The 21,258-nt window shown below is 38.6% G+C and overlaps 1 protein-coding gene across 1 annotated transcript in view; it reads right to left on the reverse strand.

Annotated features, from left to right (window-relative positions):
* Positions 1-21,258, reverse strand: part of SREBP (Sterol regulatory element binding protein) — a 132,344-nt gene that overhangs the window by 82,243 nt on the left and 28,843 nt on the right. Inside the window, exons 2-7 of the mRNA XM_083124230.1 lie at positions 17,537-18,216; positions 11,952-12,120; positions 8,917-9,107; positions 3,691-3,987; positions 2,395-2,590; positions 179-363 (exon numbers count right to left, since the gene is read on the reverse strand). Coding sequence (XP_082980356.1) covers positions 179-363; positions 2,395-2,590; positions 3,691-3,987; positions 8,917-9,107; positions 11,952-12,120; positions 17,537-18,216 — 1,718 coding nt within the window. The remainder of the gene's footprint in view (positions 1-178; positions 364-2,394; positions 2,591-3,690; positions 3,988-8,916; positions 9,108-11,951; positions 12,121-17,536; positions 18,217-21,258) is intronic.

A 21,258-nucleotide genomic window follows, 5' to 3' on the forward strand; every position in this document is an offset into this window, starting at 1 on the left:
GTCAATAAGTCATCTTTTTATGCTGGATAACTCTCATTGTTATGTGAGCTCTTATTGGTTGATAAGATGCCAAATCTTCAAGCTAACCCTATTTTACATCTTGAAAGTATTCTTCATACTCTTTTTCCTACTTATCCATTCTAAAGTTTTAAAAATATTAAAACTTGCACACACATACCTTTGAAAGATCAAATTCCGCTTGCCGCTTGTGAGCCCAAAATGCTACAGAAGCCTTAGACTTGGATGGTAATATTGGATCCCCATAAACGAACACTTTAACCAAGCACATAATTAACACAATGCAATTGAAGAACCACAGAAACAAGGATGAGCTTGCCCATTGCCAAACATTCGTCTCTCCACCTAAAAAGAAAAAAGCACACCATTATATACAAAAAAACAAACAAAAAAAACACTGTTCTTAATTAATACACTCATATTATTATTCGCATTAGATATGTGATGAATATGATTTCTGATGTACACAGTGTGTTTACAACGTTTTTAGACTGGCTTTGTAAGACTTGCCATAAGCCTTAGTTAGTCTTCAATGTACATTCCCCCTACGTCCATACACACTTAGTAGCACGGCTGTACAATTGCTGGATGTTCCAGTGGAAATCTTCTTTTGGGATTGTGTTCACGTGCATCAGAGCTCTTTCAATTTCCAAAATGGTGTCAAAACGTTGGCCCTTCAAGTGGGATTTGAATTTGGGGAATAAAAAGTAGCCGACCGGGGTCAGATCTAGTGAATAATGGGGGGGTTAACACAGTCACTTGTTTCTGTGCCAAAAACTGCTGGACAACAATTGCCTTGTGGCTTGATGCATTGATACGCTGCAGGAACCAAGCAAGCACTCCAAAATGGCTATATACACCACAGCAGAAATCAGCAATCATCCTCGGTAAGAGTGCATGATTTTCATTCAGTTTTAGTCAAACCTTTTCATCATTATCGCCAGTTCAACTGGTGGAGGGACGACACTCCCTGGGATCATCCGCCACTTCTTTCCGGCCATCATGGAATCGGAGATTCATTGCCCTAAGCAGTTTTCAGCATTCCAGTGGTTTCTGACGGGGTTTTACTGAGTTTTACATAAAACTTAATCGCTACTCTTTGCTGTTTTTTCAAATCTATGATGGTACAAAACACTGCACTAATTTAAAAGCTATAAATCACTCAATATTGCACACAAATAGACACCAATTTCACTGCACACTCGGCACATGGTGACACTACGTAATACATGTACCAAACACCAGATGGCAGCATTTACCTTGGTACAGTGTTGCCAGTCTAAAAACTTAGTACACACACTTTGTATGAATATTGGCTGGCTACCAATGGTAGACTGGAACTGGTAAAATTGTGATATTCAGTTTGATCATAGAGGACATATCATATAGTCTTTGCAAGTTTCATGCAGTACAGTGTTGTGATGTTCTCCACAAAGGGATAACAACTTAACAAATGTGTTGTTGAAGATCTGTTTTCTTGTAATGATATCAAATTTTATAATTTTATTCCTTCTCAAGAACAAAGGCTATTCTTCAGTGCACCTTGAACTTACATTCTTACGATGCAATTTCAACAACCCCTCTTCTAGCTCCCCCAACCTCCACCTCCTGCTTGCGCCTGCACGAGAAAACATTCCTTTTGACATCGGGTACCGATAAACAAAATTTCCTTTGAATGCAGTTTCCAGGGGTGAGGGAAACACCTTTAGAACAACAAAGCCAGCCTTCCTTTGTCGGCAAAATTTTTCCCTTGAAAAAATATGCAAAAAAGAAATCTCCTTTTTCCCGCCAATTTAATGAAAAAAAATGCAATAATCATTTCTGTTAAATACATGTGTTAACAACAAAATGAAAAAATAAAATCAGAATTCTAGCCAAAAATAGCGAAGTTATAATGTAAAAACTATGACCTTGACAAAGCATCTCGAGCGAGACGATCAGGCACCAAAAGGTTAATCCAGCAAACAGTTGGTTTTATCGAATTATTCAACTACTCTCTTAAAATTTGTGAAAAAAATCAAGTTTTCATTTTCAGAGTGAAAATTATTTTTAGGTCATTTTTTAGTAATTTTAAGGTCATCCTATAGGTCATTTTTGGACGTTTTTTAAGTCATCAGCTTCAGAGTCCTATTGATGAGTCATGATTAGATAAAACTGATGAAGAGATACTCACGAAGAAACACCTATTCCCTTGGACTCAAATATGGAACCTTCAATGGTGTAATTGTGCAACAAGTACTCATTTACTAGGACACACAGGGGAAACAATACAGTTATAAATGGCTGGTTACATTAGCTAGAGAAGATCATAAAGTACAATTACATGCTACTGTTTGTTATTTTTAATCTAATAAAAAATGCAAAATAATACATTACCTTCAACATTTAATATTGTTCGACCTTCATGAACTGTTGAAAGATATTCTTTGCCAATGTCTGTATATTTATTAAATATTCTTCCAAATGGATCAAAAACCAAGATTGTCAACATGAACATACAGAGGCCAACTCTTGTGTGATCCAACATGCCAGGTGCGATGGCTGAAAAGGTTTCTTCATCTTCTTCTTTAATCTGTTTTTGAAGAAAAATATTCAGTATGTAAAATCTTACATATGTAACAAATTTATTGATAACAATTCCTCCCACGGTACATTAGAACATGAATAGTCACTATTCAATTGTTTGCTCATGTGATCCTTAACATTCTAATGAACAAGTAACAAAAATAATTTTATCTATAAATTAGGGATGGGACAGATTAATCGGTACTCTATATGTAATTTTTTTTAAAAAAAAACAGAATTAAATAAAAAAAAACATGAAAAATGACTTTTTAAATAAAAATCATAATTTTATACACCCTGGAATATACTGATGTGAATTTTTATATCAACAAAAAGTTGTACAAGTGTAAACGTTAGACATTTTGGAGGTATCAAAAGTACTTTTAAATTACATTTCCACACTATTGTGTGGTGCTTTAACAAGCTATAATAACCAAGTATTCTTTGTGAAACTGCACTTGCTATTCATGGAATCAAGTATAGTCATACATGGAACAAAAATAACACTTGAAAATATTTTATAAAGAAGTGTAGGAAAAGTAGAAGTTATTTTAATTTCCAAATCTTGTCAAGCACAAAAAAAAGAAAACAAAAAAAAAGACATTTCATTTTCCATAACTGATAAATTGTTTTGGAGGTACTTGCAGAACTCCCTGACTTTTCCAGGCATTGGCAGATATCCAAGTCAGTGGAAACTCTGTTTCAATACAAACTGTGCATAAAACTGGCAAGGAATGTAAGGGAATCATGAAGAAATTAGAAAATACATTCAACTACCTAATTAACATGTTACCATTGCTTCGTGCTTTACAAAACTAACTCAAAATTTACTTTACAGAAACATGGTGCATGTATGGACATCCGGAAGGGGTTGGGGGGGCAAAGGGGGAGCCACGGCCCTCCCTCTGGATATTGAAAGTCACCCAAAAATTATACATTTTGTGTATATAATTTCATTTCAGTCACAGTAATATATGTTAATAATTGAAAGGGCGTTGCAGGAACATGATAATGTAAAACTAGATAAATATTTTTTGAGGCCACAACACTATTAAGGGGGAATATGTGCCTCATATCCTGCTCACAAAAGAAACATGACTTGCTTACCTGTGCCGAGAAAGACTCAGGTGATGGTGGTAGAGAGCTGTTATCGTCCGAATGAGGTGGAGACAATGAAGGTGACGACACATCAGATTGTGGTGGAGTCATTTCCTCAACGCACTGCCTCATTACAGAATCAGATGAAGGAGAATGAATTTCAGGTTTGGCAAGCAAAAGACCCTCGAGGGTCTGTTTCTGTGCCGACATTTTCAAAGCCATATTCTCCTGTTTCAATTTTGCATTTGCATTCTGCAGAAATCTAATGTAATCTATGGCTTTCCTTAGGATAGCAGATTTGTTCAGCTGAAATAAAAAGCAAAACTTTGCACATGGAAAATGTTTAAGAAAGTTCGTTTCCCACTATGATAGTTGATATTTTGGTTTAAAAAACACATGATATTTAAAAAATTAAAAAAAGTTTTTGTAATAATTCACAAACAGGTTGAATTGAAGTTCACTGTGTAACTGCCATATGGTCGATGGGTAGTGGTAAAACTGGAAAATCTGCATTAATGGTTACATATTCCTCAATAAACTCTGGCAAGTCAGTATACAAAATGTTGTCCTGGCATCTACAAAAATTACCGTGTGTGCGTATGTGCATGTATATACATGAAACAAAATTAATTCAATAATCATTGAGACAGACAAATGGACTGGCCAATCAAGTACAGTAAAATGTATTGAATAATAATTTACAGGTTTCTCAGGCCTTCAAATTTCAGTTTCAGTAAGGCGAGCAACACAACTTCAAGTCGTCTTGAAGATCTTGAAGGTTATGCATCTGGTGGCCTGAAGTTGACATCATGTCTAGAGCCTGGATTTGTATGTAATTACATATTCTATTCCTTTCTAGATACATACCTTTAACAGGAAAATGTTAACGAATTATATAACTGACCCGATTTTGCATAAGTTTTATGATACATATTATTACATGTTTGCCAGAATATTACATATTTTACATATTTGCTAATTTACTTTACATAAAACAACATATTTCGGTTATGAAAAAATAAATTACTGCCTTGGTCAGCATATTTATATTCTTTTTCATAATCATGGAAACAAGGCTTAATGGTGTTATAATATTTTGGTAATTTTTTACTACTCATGATCCTTTTTCCTATATTTTCAATCTCTGAAACATGACGAGGAAAATTTGTAGCTCATATCATGTCATATTTTCTAATCAATGAGATGCATAGTGCTTACAGTCACCTAAAATTGACTGCCAAGTTGAAAGACAGGCTGAAAAAAAGAAGAAAAAATCTTGGAACTGTTATTTATCGAAAGATACTGGAGTTATTCCCCCCCTCTCTTTCTGGTTGCATGTAAAAAAAAGAGCCGATATTTTTTAAAAAAACAAGAAAATGATAGAAGAAATTTATTGCGGTTGATAAACAAGTACATACCTTGGCTATTTTTCGACGCAGTCACCATTAACCTCCAGACATTTCTGATAGCATGGCAAAAGCTTCAAATACCCTCTCCGTAAAAATCTGCCGCCTGAGAGTGCAGCCAGTCCAAGACTCATGTCTTCAGCATGTCACTGTCGTTGAAACGCTTCAATGGAAGCCACTTTTTCAGGTGAAGAAAAAGAAAGAAATCGCTGGGGGCAAGGTCGGTGCTGTAAGGGGGATGATTTAATAGTTCCCATCAAAATCTTTCAATTGTCTCAACAGTACGAGCAGCTGTGTGTGGGCGGGAGTTGTCATGGATCAGAAAAATTCCAGAGCGTAGCACTTTTCTCCGCCGATTTTGGATGGCACATCGCAGATTGTTCAGTGTTTCGCATTACACCTCTGCACTAATTATTCGTCCTGGTTCCAATAATTCCACAAAAATCACACCCTTTTGGTCTCAAAACACGGTTCCCATGATTTTGTGAACTGATGGTGTTTGTTTGAACTTCTTTGCTTTAGGAGAACCAGAGTGCTGCCATTGCATTGACTGCTGCTTCGACTCCCCAGTGGCACACGATATCCACATTTCATCCCCCGTCACTATGTGCAGCTGTCCTTCTTTGCTCTTTGTGAGAGTCTGTCAGCATTTTTGATACTCATCTCACACACAGTTTGTGATACCCCAGGTTGTCAGTCACAATTCGATGCACTGTTTTCACCGGCACTTCTGGGAACTCGTCCGTCTGAACACTAGGCCTTCCGCTATGCTCATCGTCATGGACATTTGAATGCCGTTCCCGAAACTATCTGCACCATTGCCTTTCCTACTCATCACTGTCGGTCCATAAATGGCACATAATTCCTGATGGATGTCAGATGCATTCTGAAATCGCATGACAGATCTCACTTCACATTTCGTGGGATTTTGTATTACGGTAGCCATTTCACCTTACTGCTACTCGCACGTATGCAACTCCACTCTGATGATTCTATCTCTGTTGCAAGCACATAACACTAGGGCATGCTCCTGCGCATGCTCAACTTCATCAGTGTTGCCAACCCCATGTAAAAAATTATTGGCCCTTTTTTTTGTTTCGCTTTTGTGTTTAGGCAAAGCATCTATAAACTTCACATCAGTGGACAAGAAAGCTATTTTCCTGTATGTAGCGAGTTACACAACATGTTCCCTTGTACAAAAAGTATAAAAGTGACTATGTATTTTCATTAGATTGGTCTTTCTGTAGATGCTTTATTTTACAATTTAATTAGTAATTTACAAAGAGCTCTCTTACATATCTACATATTCTACAATAATTTGCGATGTGAAAAGTTACTAATAGTTTATAAAATTGTTTCTTAAATATTTCTTGCTGTGCTTCTTTGAGTTTATAAATTTGATACAAATTTTAATTTGAACAACTTATGTCCTACAAATTATGTTGAATATTACGTGAAATTTAGAAAATTTCGCACTTCCCCCTTGCACAATTTAATGGTTAAATAGTATTAATTTCGAAGATCCACTATCTTCATTCACAAAAGGGTACGGCGTTTGAAGCGGAGATGGTACCGCGTCACTGAATTGTTTGTTCCCGGGCGATGGTAGTTGCGATTTCTCCCGTTCAGCAGCACTGGCGTGTGCATCCTGGTTTGCATCGTCTGCTTCCTGTTGTCAGGTGACGTTGCCAGGTGGTGGTTGGGAGGCTGGGCTGGGCTGGGCTGTGCTGCTCGGCATGGTGCAGTTCCTATTCCCCGCGTGGCTGGAGGGGGTCAAGTATGTGCACCGCATCTTTTCTTTTTCAGGTCGGGGATCTTTCTGAGGACAGGGTGCCAAGTCGGGTGTGCCTGTCCATTGTCCAGGTTCAGTGCTGGTTTCTGTTAGATGATAGCATGGGTTTCTTTGACTGTGTTTTCTATGACAGAGCCGGTTGGGTGAAGTATGGATATGGAGGAGAGTGTGTGGTTAGTGGAGTGGATGTGTTGAGAGAGGCCTGATTTTGGGGGGCTGGGCCACCAACCACCACCCGGCAACGCCACCTGACAACAGAGGAAGCAGACGACGCAAACCAGGATGTGCACGCCAGCACCGCTGAATGGGAGAAATCGCAACTACCGCCACTCGGGAACAAACAATTCAGTGACGTGGTACCATCTCCGCTTCAAACGCTATACCCTTTTGTGAATGAAGGCAGTGGATCTTCAAAATTAATAGGATTTAACCATTAAATTATGCAACACAGAAGCGGGAAATTTTCTACATTTCACGTAAGTAATTTTAAACTGCATTTACCACATCCATCATGAATACTACACCTTTCATACGTAATATCAGGAAAATACAAACCCGGCAAGCGGACATTGCATTCCTCAAGGCATGAAGGAACAGTGAAGTGACCCCAACATTCCTCAAGTGGAAAACCCCCGCCAATAGCTATAGTGTTAAAAAGGTCGTGTTCAATGCCAAAAACCGGGCAATGAGTGCTGTGATCAGTGATAAATATCGTGAAATAGCATCACTCCAAAAAACATGTGCTTCCCTCCGTGACTACATACAACCAAGAATAAACCCCGACGACTGGAAAAAAGACCAGCAAAACATAGACTTCATGCTGGAAACATTGCAAAACAGGAAAACAACGATCATAACACAGAAACTGCAAACCCTTGGTGTCCAACCACCGGCCCTCGCAACCCCACCAGCAACCACAGCAACCCTGCCAGCACCATAATCAACCTCCCCAACCTCACTGTGCCGACAGAATTCAACTCCCTCCTCCAACACGGCCTCAAATTCAACCCCTTGAGTGACTCCCCACCCTCCCAACACTTAATCTGATCTGCTGAAAAACCACGTTTGCAACGAAAACTAACCTACATGCTGAGTGTGTATGCCTTACTCGTGCATCCATTATCCTCCGCCAACATGTCCAACCTACTGGCAAACATAAACCAACAGTGCATAGTAAACTAAGGAACACCACACAGGAATTCCGAAAGTGGCTACAGGACAACAAATGTTGGTGCATAAAATCGGACAAAGGTAATCAATATGTCATAATGGGAAAAGGCCAATACAGTGACAAATTGCATACAAAAACAGACTCTCATGGCTACAAAAAACTGAAAGATGACCCCACAAGCAGATACAATACAGCCAACCGCCGAGCGATAGAGAACTATGCCCTTCTCCAAGAAAGTAAAAGGAAGAAACTAAGGAACACCCACCCCAGCCTTCCCTGTGCATACGGCATACCAAAAACTCACAAACCAGGAACCCCTCTAAGAATCATAGTGGCTGGCTTCAATCAACACAGTGTTCACCTGACCAAATGGCTCCTCCAGAAACTGACCGCTCACAATGACAAACTTACCTACTGCCTAACAAACAGCCTTGAAGCAAAAGAATTTGTCACCTCTTTCGTCAAAGCCAACAACTGCAAACTAGCCAGCATAGACGTAGTGGATATGTACTCCTCCATTCCAATCAGCCTTGTTTAGGTTTTTATTCACCATTTCAACATCAAAATGCCACTTTATATACCAATTTTGATCCTGAAATATGCCCAATTTTTGAACCGAAATGTTGATTCACTATAAATATGTGGCTCTATTGATAAACATAAACTAGATGTCTAGTAGAACAACAGTTTACTAGTAGACTAATAATCTACAAGTAAACTGCAAGTAAAAATTTTGATCTGGCATGCTGACACATTATCAACTACTATGTGTGGACTTACTATCAATTAATGCACCAAAATTGTTTTGGAGACTAGTTCTGCATCTTACAAATAATTTTACAAAGAAGATGAGGTTTGACAATTACCTTTGCATCCACACCTACAATAATGTTCTTCAGTTCCACAATTTTGTCATTGATGCTAGTCCTGTACCTCCTTTCAATTGCATTGTGAGCACTTCTCTTGCCCTCTCTAACTCTAGGCTCCTTTCCTGATGGAGTTAGGGTTGTGATTCGGTTTATTGGGAGTTTCTCTGGATCCAAAACAAGAGGGATACCTGCAAAAGTTTGAAATTTAAATTTAAATATTTGTTTTCTTGTACATTTGAAATGCACGGCAACAATAATCACTTGAAGGAAATGGTATTATTTTAAAGCCTCACAATACTACGGGTCTCACACTATCATCAGTGACGTCACAGGACTGGTCTGGCAACATTTTTCAACATTTAACAAAACACACTAGTAATGCGTAATATTTAGTTTTCTAACTGAATTGTAGTTTCTTTTTCATTCAGGTTGTTTGGCCTTACCTCATCAAATATTACAGAACATCAGAAAATACGGAAATAATACTGTAATGTAAACTCCAATATTTACAGTACTGCATGAACTAGCTTTTTTAAATGTTGCATACGGTTGGGAGAAAATTGCCATTGTCTCAGAATCATCACAAAGCACTCTGAAGTTGCTATCATTGATACACCTTTTGGCAGACAAGGTAGATAATAGCTACTCAAATTCAAGAAGCAATATATGGTGCAAGGTTGTGTTTCAGGGTAAAGTTGCAGGAAGTTCTGCTTGTTTTTAGAAAAGTCCCCAACACGGACAATACACTTCTAACTGAATGTACACGAATCAAGAAAGTGTTTATACAACTGGATTTTCATATTCAATAATCTTCAAGTTTTGAAGAAACCATTCCATTTGTAATTTGCACAAATTATTAATTTTTGAGACCACAGGCCCTCATTTGGTTGCACATGTTACTACGCTCATAGTATGCAAGAAATATGAAGTTAAGGCATGTGGTTCAGTGATCTCTGATAATGATATTGTGGCTCAACGATTGGCGGAGAAGATCAAGGTCTTATGGAGGGAGTGATCATACTTACTATTGAGATGTCGACCCTGGAAAGCAGACTTGCTGAAATAGTTAAGCTACATACCAACGGGTGGTGATATAATACTGGAAAATAATCTCTGTGGTCACAGACAGCAGGTTCATATACGCTCCCAAAGAATACCACTGAAGCTGGCCCATGGAAAAGTGTTCTGCTGATGGGAGTGATTTATCAAGTCTTCCTCCATCAGGACAAGGCTATCAGTGTGGACTGTTACAGTGCTCAACTGCATGAGCCTGCCGACTTGCCTGCAGGTAACCAGTAGTGGTCAACAGACATGTTTTCTTCATGTTCTGTTACAGTGCCTGGGCATGTTGCTCAAAAGACTGTACAGATGCTTCTCACCCACCATATTTCCCTGACTTATCTCCACCTGAATACTACCTCTTCAGCCATCTTGACCATCTTCTTGGACAAGAAAAATTTTGTTGATGATAGAGAAGTCTGGCATGTCGTTGACAACAATCGTGAATTCTTTCTCTGTGGAATTCAGTCATTGGCAGTGATGGCAAAATTATGTGGATGCAGAGGGAGACCACTTTGACTAACTAGTTATTGATAATTTAACTTACATACCAATTGGAAGTAGCACATACAGTATTTGCCAGACATTTGTATCCTCCAACCCAATACATACAAATACCAAAATGTATGTGTTATCAGGTTATATATTCAATATATATAATGTTACCTTGAAATAAAATATATTTATATAAATTCTCTTTCCAATTCTGGTTCATTCAAATATATTTTCTCGACAACACACGATCAGTCTTTTGACATGATCAGCTTCTTTAGCATTGCAAAGTGAGGTCACCTTAGAGAGGCACAATTATTCACAGCCCGTTTAACTGGCAGGGGCTCCCACGTAGCCAAGTGGTTAGCGCTCTCGCCTTTGGTGCGAGTGGTCCCAGGTTCGTTTCTCGGTGGATGCCCCCAAAATGTTGGCTTTGACCCAGCATCGTGAGGACAATGGGGAAGCTACTTCAAGAAGTAGCGGGCTCCGGTCACGAAAGCCAGAAAAACAGTGGCGATCGGATCCGATGTGCTGATCAAAGGCTACTCTGGCAGGCCCTGGCCCTTCGAGGGCTGTTGCACCACGGAGTTTACTTGTTTGTTTTTTTTAACTGGCAGATGCAAAGCACAAGTAATGAACTCTTGTCAGAGGTAGAGATGAAAAACTGTGTGGTCTGGAGCTTCTCTCAACTTCTGATTCTGGGCACTGATGACAATAATACATATTATGATAAGCAGTGCTGCATTAAGGGCTTTTTGCTCGATCGTCTAATAGTTCGCATGGACGACCCTAGATAGTCTACGGAATTAACAGCTTCTTTGCTTGAACACACAAAATGTAGTTTAGGCTATTTTACCAATAATCAATATATGAAAATGAATAAATGATTGATTATGGACTGAAACTACCAGGGTGGACTTTTACACATACATTAATACAATTATTGTCAATTGTAATCATATTTCATTCTATATACTCAAGCGTATCACTCTTGAGCAGCATGGGAGATTCGAACGAATATGATCGAGCAAAAGTGGTTCCATGCAGTATTCTAATCAGCACACAATAATGTCCTTTAATTAGTGTCTGAAGGCTGGTTTGGCCTGTGTGGGCTTTGTTTCTTATATATGTGTGTGTGTGTGTTTGTCAGTCAAGATACAACACTACTCACCACAGGAGACATCAGAAATTCATTAGCAATGGAGGCCATTGCAATATTCTTGGGAATAGTCAGCCACCAACATAAAGGGGGAAAATGATAAGGACCACTGCCTTGGTATCTCAAATGATGAAGTACGGCACAGAATGGCTGGGGACCATGTTTGGGTTCTGATTGAGATACATTCTCTACTGGAAGAAAGGTGGTCTGCAATTTAGCATTTCCTCTGCACACCAAATTAGAATTGAGAAACCTATGTCATTGATGGACAAATGAAACACTCAACTTTTATATGATGAGACGTGTGATATGGATAACTTACCAGTTGCTAGAATGGTGCCGTTTGCTGTGTTGACAAGAGTGTGAAGTGAAGTTGCTGGGGCTGGAGCACCTGTTGTTGTAACTGTGGCTGCTGTCACAGGAGAACTTGTGTACATTACAGTTCGGTTCACTTGCTGTTCTGACTTCAGTAACTGTGCTGGAACGAGAACCTGCAAAATAAACAAACAAACTGTATCTCTCTTTGCATACAAGAGTGGGATGATTATCCTTACACATTTGAGTCACAGAAGTACCTGTGTGCAATGCAATTGCTCTTCAATTAGATATTACAATATAAGTACTTAAAAATACTATAAAAATGATTACTTACTGTTCGTGAGTATATGTTTTCTAGAAAACACAACGTTTCGAGATGCATCTGGTCTCTTCCTCACGTGCACTTCATGCCTACGTCAATTTACACAAAAGAACAAGGAATAAGGTGATAGTAAAAGGTATTTGTTAAAACTGCCCTATGTGCGCATAAAAACTCACTTTCTCACATTGCCAAGCATGAACCTCAAACTTAAAAATGACCATAAAAACATGTCATTTACACGTTAAAACCCCACCTCAAGCAACGTTGTCTACATGGTAACTGATTTAGCTTCTCGCCGAATGCCGGAAGTTGCCAGACTTCCGCCCCTGCCTGCTTTACCCCCTTTTCCCTCCCTCCCCTACTGCTACCTCATTTTAAACTGGAAATCTTGGATCTCGCAGGTCGCATTGATTACGGCCGGAGTGACCTGGAAACCTATCCATCCCCCTTGCTCTTATCCATTTGGATCCATAATTCATCTACATTTCCATCCTCCCTGTTCAATTTATTACTTCTATCTTTACAAATATATGCCGCTTCATACACATCTACCTAATGGTTTATTTTCAATTTTGACCACCTCTCTTTCCCTGATTCTATGCCCTTCTTCAATTATGTGTTCAACTAACCCAGTTCTTGGAGCTCCCTCTCTAATATCTTTATCATGCTATCCCCATCTAATCTTCATACTCCTTCCAGTTTGCCCTACATGTCCCTTATTACATTCGCATTTTATTTTATACTCCCCATTCTTTCCACCCTTTTTATATTCAATAAAATGTTTTTCAATTGTTCTCGGTGCTCTCATTCCACATTCCTTGGTCACTTTTTCTATTTTCTCCGAAACTCCTTTGAAATACGGGATCCCTGTGTATTTATACTTTATCTTTTCCCTTATTCTCTTCCTCAACACTTTCCTCTCCTATCATATCGTTACTCTTTTCTTTTTCCCCTCTTTCACAAATCCTAAGAGCATCCCTTTGTAGTTTCCCCAAATCTATCTCCTTGTAACAGTTCTTTTCTCCCACGGCCATGATCCATAAGGAATGTTTAAATCTGCACTTTGAGCTCGGTGCCGTTTTGGACCGAGTGACGTGTGGAAGAATCGAAGAAAGGCACCACAAATATGTTGAAGCTGCTAAAACTAAACATAGGATCATAATTCAAAACAAGTTAGCCAGGACTGGAAGGGATGCAAAGGGAAGCAAATACTCAAAAGGGAGCTGGGGCGTAATAAAAGTGAGAAATGAGGATAATGTGTTAAATCTAACAGATCTTTCTCCCTACGGACTTAAAAGAAATCATGAGCAAAGAGCAAAAATTCGCCGTTAGGGAAGAAAAGATCATAAAGGAGGAATTTATAATAGCGGCCGAAGGGCTGGACGATGGTGACGATAGAAGGGAGGTAAAACAAAAAATACAAGACATCATCGAGAATCAGATTAGGATGGATATGGTTATGAGTGAGGAAAGTAGAACAGGAGGAAGGGGGAATTAAGCACAAGGAGTATAAAAGAAAGTTAAGTTATGTTAAAAAAACGGGTTAAGAAAATAACATATTTCTGATAAGATCGGATAAGGAAAATAAAATGGTTGTTATGTACAAGAAGGAATATGAAAGAAAAATGGAGGAGTGTTTCGATGGTAATGATTATCAGGTGGTGGATCAAAACCCTGTAAGTAAAATTAAAAGGGAGGTCAAGAAAGGGGTGGAAATTCGTATTACTTTGGTCCGAACCGAGGAAAAGAAATTAATTGAGAATTGTAAAAGAAGGAGTATACCAGTGGCCTTTGGAATTCAAAAAACCCACAAAGAGCACACACCGCTAAGACCCATAATACCTATGTACTCACACCCGGGGTACCATTTAGCCAAAACCCGTGTGTCTAAAATTAAAGAGATTGGGGAAAATATACAGAATATAGCATAAGGAATTCATGGGAGGTGAAGAAGGAAATAGAAAAACTCGAAATAACTAAGGAAGATAGAATAATGAGTTTTGATGTTGTTAACCCATACCCCAATTTCCCTAGGGACAGAGCTGCAGACTGCTTCATGAGATGGTTAATGGAAAAAGGGGTCATTGTAGCCTGGGAATATGTAAGACGGTTTCACTTGTGCTCAGCGTACAATTATTTAATTTTTAATAACAAGATCTATTTGCAGAAGGAGGGATTAGCGATGGGGAACCCTGTCTCGGGAATTGTATCCTGGATATTCATGCATTATATTGAAAAAATCACCTTGGAACAGACAAAGGGTGTTATTAAATACTTTGGGAGGTATATAGATGATACCTTGATTATAGGGGACAAGAAGAACCTGAAAAGAATGTTTGAGATTTTAGGAGAACAAGATGATAGGATTAGTTTTACTAAGAAAGAAACAAAAAAGGGAGAAATTAACTTTTTAGACCTACGGAGTATTAACACCGGAAAATTAGGACAGGGGTATAGTAGTACAAAACATTAGCAGGTGACCTGTATATTCATAACAAATCGGAACATGCAAGGAGAACTAAGAATAATGTGTTTCTCAACTTTTTCATAAGGGCAATAAGGCTATGTAGTCACAGGGAAGAATTAAAGGAAGAAGAGAAATGGATCATGGCCGTGGGAAAAAAGAACTGTTACAAGGAGATAGATTTGAGGAAACTACAAAGGGATGCTCTTAGGATTTGTGAAAGAGGGGAAAAAGAAAAGAGTAACGATATGATAGGAGAGGAAAGTGTTGAGGAAGAGAATAAGGGAAAAGATACAGTATAAATACACAGGGATCCCATATTTCAAAGGAGTTTCAGATAAAATAGAAAAGGTGACCAAGGAATGTGGAATGAGAGCACCGAGAACAATTGAAAAACATTTTATTGAATATAAAAAGGGTGGAAAGAATGGGGAGTATAAAATAAAATGCGAATGTAATAAGGGATATGTAGGGCAAACTGGAAGGAGTATGAAGATTAGATGGGGATAGCATGATAAAGATATTAGAGAGGGAGCTCCAAGAACTGGGTTAGTTGAACACATAATTGAAGAAGGGCATAGAATCAGGGAAAGAGAGGTGGTCAAAATTGCAGGGTGGCTACAAACAAGCAGAAATGAAATTCCCTGACTTTTCCAGGTTTTCCAGGACAAAATTGACATTTTTCCCCGAAAATTATAAACTAAATAAACTAATAAGTAAAATCTGATATTCTTGTTTTATTTATGTCTAATCGGTAGGATCTTGATTTTTCGTCATTTTTTTTCTAAATTGTTGCCCCCCCCCCCCCCCCCCCCGCCCATTCACAATATCATTTTAGTGCATTTTCTGGGGAATATATCTAAAATTTTACTTTCATGGTGTTAATCTGCTGTATTAAATTGTAGGTCACATGGCCTATGCCTCTTTGTGCGAGTTTGATACCTTGGAAGTGATTTTCGGGAAGTGATTTTCCATACCCCATTATAATTTTAAGGTACGGGTTTTACATAAGGGGATTTTTCCCCATATATACTGAAGGGTGCAAAATGGTCATATGTGGCAACACACCCACAAATTCTAAATCAATCAATCAATCTCACGTGACATATATGCATGACACGCATGCAAAAATGAGACTATCCCAGTGGCATTTGGAATACCCAAAATGCACAAGAAAGGGGTTCCATTAAGGCCAATCATACCGACGTATTCACACCCGGGATATGGCTTAGCAAAAATTCTTGTTGGGAGAATTAAAAAAAGTAAAGAAAAACACGACTTATAGTATTCTGAATGCAGTGGAAGTAAAATTGAAATCGAGAATATTGAGATTGACAAAGAAGATAAAATCGCAAGCTTTGACATAGTTAATCTGTAAATGTATGTAGGTCAGTAAAAGGTCTGTGCTAAAATGCAGCAAACTTGTTCAACAAACAAAAATCTACTAGATAAGAAACAAAAACAAATTACGGTTTTCATTTGACCCTCCCTTCTAAAATGTTATCCTCTCTACCATTTTCAAAGAAATGAAAGGTTTTTACAGTAAAACCTAGATTTTACATTTCCTGCATTACACATCAAACTCTTTCCCTTATACAACAAAATGGTTGAATTACTTCCTGGACATTATTTTTTCCTTCATTTAACGTTTTTAGCCACAGTTGCATACAGGGGTGAAAGGTGCAGCTTTCTGGTAAGGCACCTCACTTCCTCGTAGCACACCCCTGCTTCTTGCAGGCCAACATGGCTCTGGTACCTGGCTCCACCGTCGGTCATGGAGTCATGTTTGTCTGTGTTTGTCCTTGTGTGTACTGAGAGTCTCTTTCCAGCTTTAATGGAGATTTTCATGGACATATTTTACTTTCTTGTTAGGGGATTGTCCTCAATTTTGTCTTAGTTAAGGGTTCATCCCCATATTGTGTGATGGGCGAAATTAGCCTGTGATTATTATTAGGTACTAAACTTCATGGGCCTAACACGGTAAATAATGTTCAGGATTATTTGCTAATTACATTTGTGAAATCACAATTATTACTCAGTAGCAAATTTTTAAAAACCTGAAAATTTAGGGCAAAGTAAGGGGGGAGATGCAGTGCTTCCCCTTGCCCACATCAAGTCATGCCTATGCTTACCTTCACACATAGTAAATAGAAAATTTGCAACAAAAACATATTGTACTGTAGTCTTTGTTTAATATTGTGCTACATATATAATATTAATACACAATACTAAAACCAATCAATCAATAAAGCATACAATAAAGTTTAACAAATACAATGCTTTAACCAAAGCCTGTTCGGTGAAAGAAAGAAACTTCAAAATCCTATTTTTGTCAGGGAGGGTCACATGAACCGCTGAAATTGCTTGGTCCAGTTGCTGTGGTGAGGAGAAATTCTTGTGATATTCCGTGTCGCCAAATTTTTCATTTTGAGTTTCTTTTGAAACAGTTAGCAACCTCAACAAGGCCAAGTATGGCGAAGCCTAATGGTTGCCACTGTGTAGCAAGCAAATGAGTCTCAGATTCCCAGACTCTCCCTGAAATGCAAGCGAAGGGCGCATTGATAGCAAAAAGGGTGTGACAACAAAACTCAGGCATATAGCAACACCACTTTTCCTCCCTTGAAACTCCCACAATTGGAAGTGAGAAGTCTGGGTGTCTTTGAAGTTTGTTCTTTGGCCGCTCAGGCTTTGCAACAAGCACAGAAAGGTTATCAGGAAATAATTGGCTAGGAAGACAATTTGGAAATGAAGGAAAATCATCCGTAACCAGACTGAAGACCGAGAGGTTAATATGCATGCTCACCTGCTGAATTTTTTCCCCTGGAAGCTGGCTCATTCCCTGCAGTAACAACTGGCTCTGTTGATTCTGAACAGCTGGCTTAACAACCTGTTGCTTCACTTGAGGTTTCACAGACTGCAGCTGCACCTGGACATGTGAATTTTGAAGAACCTGTTGCAGAACTTGCTGATTGCCTACAGGCTGGGCTTTATTGAAGATAGCCTGCTGAATCGACGGCTGGATTTGAGCCTGCACTATGTTGTGTGCTGGTTGCTGGGAGATGCAGATGTTAGTCGGCTGAAGAAAAACTGTCTTTTGTGCATCTGATGGTGGCTGGCGAGTTTTCTGATTAATATCGGCACATTTTTCGACATTTTTTACTGAAGGTGAAATCTGAATTGGCAAAACCTGAGTGAACGGGGCACATGACACAGGAAGTCTGTTTGCAGATGGGGTTTGCTGGGCAGCCGGAGGTGATGCTGTGTCGTTTTCTTGATGAGCTGAAGGTACTCCAACAAACTGGTTGTGCTGTATTTGCTTCTGCTGGGCCATGCATTCTAGTGTGTTTGGCAAATTTAAGAAATCAAAATTCACATCTTCCTCCATATTAAACTGGTCATCATCCAAGTGCGACAACAAGGCTTCATCAACAAACATGTTATCATTTTTTGCAAATAGCTCCTTCTCACAGTTAGAGATTATATCTGAAAAAAATATTAAAATATTTATTTAATACTTAGCGAGAGCCAATAACCAAGTTAACATGCAGGCTTACAAATCTCTTCCCACAAATGAAAGTTTACAACTTTTTATATCCTCCAATTGCATTAATTACAAGATTGATTGATTGATTTGCTTTATTTTACTTCGCTTTTTGTGCCACTTTTGGCTAATTTGCCAAGATGGGGATGAGTGATGATATGATGAATGGACACACACAAACATCCATGCCCAGGCCAGGATTCGAACCCAGGACCCCTGGCATCGTAGCGTGATGTGCTAACCACTCACAGGGTGGCTACAAACAAGCAGAAATGAAATTCCCTGACTTTTCCAGGTTTTCCAGGACGAAAATTTAAATTTTTCCCTGACAATTACAAACTAAACTAAATCGATGTTTTTTCAAATGGAAATAATAAACTCATACAGATCCACGTACCAATATTATTTTCTATGAAATTGACTTAATTTCTCTATTCTCTATGATTTGAATCCAAACTGCAAAATAGTGAATTTTGAAAATTATTACAATTCATAAGCTAGGGAAGGATTACGGAATTTTATCATACGCAGCAAGTTTAAAATAAAATGCTTGATTATTTTTAAAGTTACGACTAAATGAGTTAAGATTGAAGAGTAATTGATTAAGAAATACAATTTGTAATATATCAGTCTCCTTATACATTCTCGGTATTATATGTTGATATTTCCACTGAGGTTTGGAACCCTCTGCTTGCAAGAACCATGAGTGCGGACTCATTTTTCAATACATAAAGCTACTTCTCTCTTTTCTCTGTAAAGCAAACAACTTAACTCTTTCATATAAGTGAAACAATTGAATTGAACAAAATAAAGTGTCATATTTCCTTACATTATCAATGGGATTTCTGCTTCAGTACAGTACATCCAAGTGAAGTACTGTGAAACTGACAACATGCAGATATATCATTAATGCTGATGAAAAGGGTATGTAGGTGTTAGAAATATAACGCAAGCAATTTATAGAATTGCATTGTATAGGTACCTGATTTAGTTAACCACACATTAAAACAGGAACACTCTAATAATAAAAGCTTCTGAAAGTTCATATACGAGGGGCATCCTGAAAAAAGCTCCAATGGTGTCTATACGCAGCACTAGTGGTCGGAGAGCGACACACACACATGCAGGAAGGAAGAAGTGGCATGTAGCTATAATCTGGTACAGTTGCAATGCAGCCGTTTTAGGACAGTTCTAGGTTCAAGATTGCAGCTCTCATACAGTATCCCACTGACTGCGATGTAGCCTACGTGTAGTAATTAATTTTTGCATGCTCAGAATTTGGCACAGAGCCACCAGCAATCGTGTGAGGTGTGCAGACCGGACGTCATGAGTGATAGTATGGTTAGACGATGGTGCAGACAAATCACGGAAGGCCAATCAAATGTGCACAACCCCATACAGCTGAGTACACACGGGCCCTTTGCATCACTTCAGGTGCGAGATCTTGGACCACTCCCTGTACAGCCCTGGCCTTGAATGTACCGACTTTCATCTCTTTGTTTAACTGAAGAGGTTTCTGGCAGGGCAAGGATTTGACAGCTACACTGCGGTAGAGATAGTTCCAGTCTTTGCTGTCAGACACATACGTATAACATGGGCATACAAAATTTAGTGCCATGTTATGACAAATGCCAGAACAACGGTGGTGACTATGCCGAAAATTAGGATAGGACTCACTGTTACTAATGTAATAAATTACAACTGATATTCTTGTTTTATTTATACCTAATCAGCAGACTCTTTGATATTTTTTTTCAAATTGGTGTATTTTCTTATTATTTTTATTTTTTACTATATGGTGTTATTTTTCCCAAAATTCGCATTTTCATTTTAGCGCATTTTCTGACAAATATCTGAAATTATACCTTCATGGTGTTTTAAAACTACTGTTTCAAATTCTAAGTCACATGGCTTACGCCTCTTCGTGAGAGTTCGATATCTTGAAAGTTATTTTGGGAAAGTTATTTTTCATACCCCTTAATTTTAAGGTAAGAATTTTAGATAATGGAATTTTCCCCGTATATACTGAAGGGTGCATAATGACCATACGTGGCGACGCACCCAAAAAATTAAAAACAATCAATCTCATGTGACCGATACCGATATATTATGGCACCAAAAATTGGCATTGTTAGTGTTACGTTTCCCAAAATTCGCGTTTTTGTTTTAGAACATTTATCTGCCAAATATACCAAAACTTAATACTCCATTGTGCTTTTAAACTATTATTTTAAATTGTAGGTCACATGGTCTACGTATTTTCGAGACAGTTTGATATGTTGAAACAGATTTTTGAGGAAGTAAAGGTAAAGTGCTCCCCTGCACTTTTCCATGAAGGTGTATAGGGGTGTGGAGTTAGGGCCCACACTTTCTTGATCACGCTTGAAGGCGGGGGTGATGTGATCAGCACCACGCTCCTGGCTACCTTTATTCCTCAAAGTTTCCTCAAGGTACCAGCTTCATATGATGCTGGGTGGGTGTTGGAGCAGTTTGAATAGGTGGAAAACATCCCGGTTCTCCCCCACAGGGGATCGACCCCGGGTGCCTCGCATAGTAGTCAGACGCTCTAACGACTGAGCTCCATTATTACTCGCTCGACAAATGCCGATGGTGCGCACTAATCTTGGTAATTCAAAACATATCTTGTGCGACAAATATGAAGATGTGGCTCCCGTGTGACGGTAGATACGCACTCGATCTCCTGTTAGAACCCTGCCTCTTTTATATGATTTAATGTGGCTGTCGGAATTATTCCATGTACATATAACTCTATAGTTTACTCTTGAGTAAAATGTTGGAAAACTTGCATGTTCTATGTACACAAACATGGCCTAGAAAAGACAAGAATGTTGGATTTCATGGAATTTTTCATTGTTTTAGGACATTTCTTTTAAAAAAAATTGCTAAAAATGCCAACAATTCGCAATTTATGCCAAATTCGCATTATTTCTATATTTCGAACGGGCTAAAAATGTGTCCAGACA

This window comes from Lepisma saccharinum, chromosome 6, assembly GCF_977018435.1.
Source record: "Lepisma saccharinum chromosome 6, izLepSacc3.1, whole genome shotgun sequence".
Taxonomy (NCBI): Eukaryota; Metazoa; Arthropoda; class Insecta; order Zygentoma; family Lepismatidae; genus Lepisma; species Lepisma saccharinum.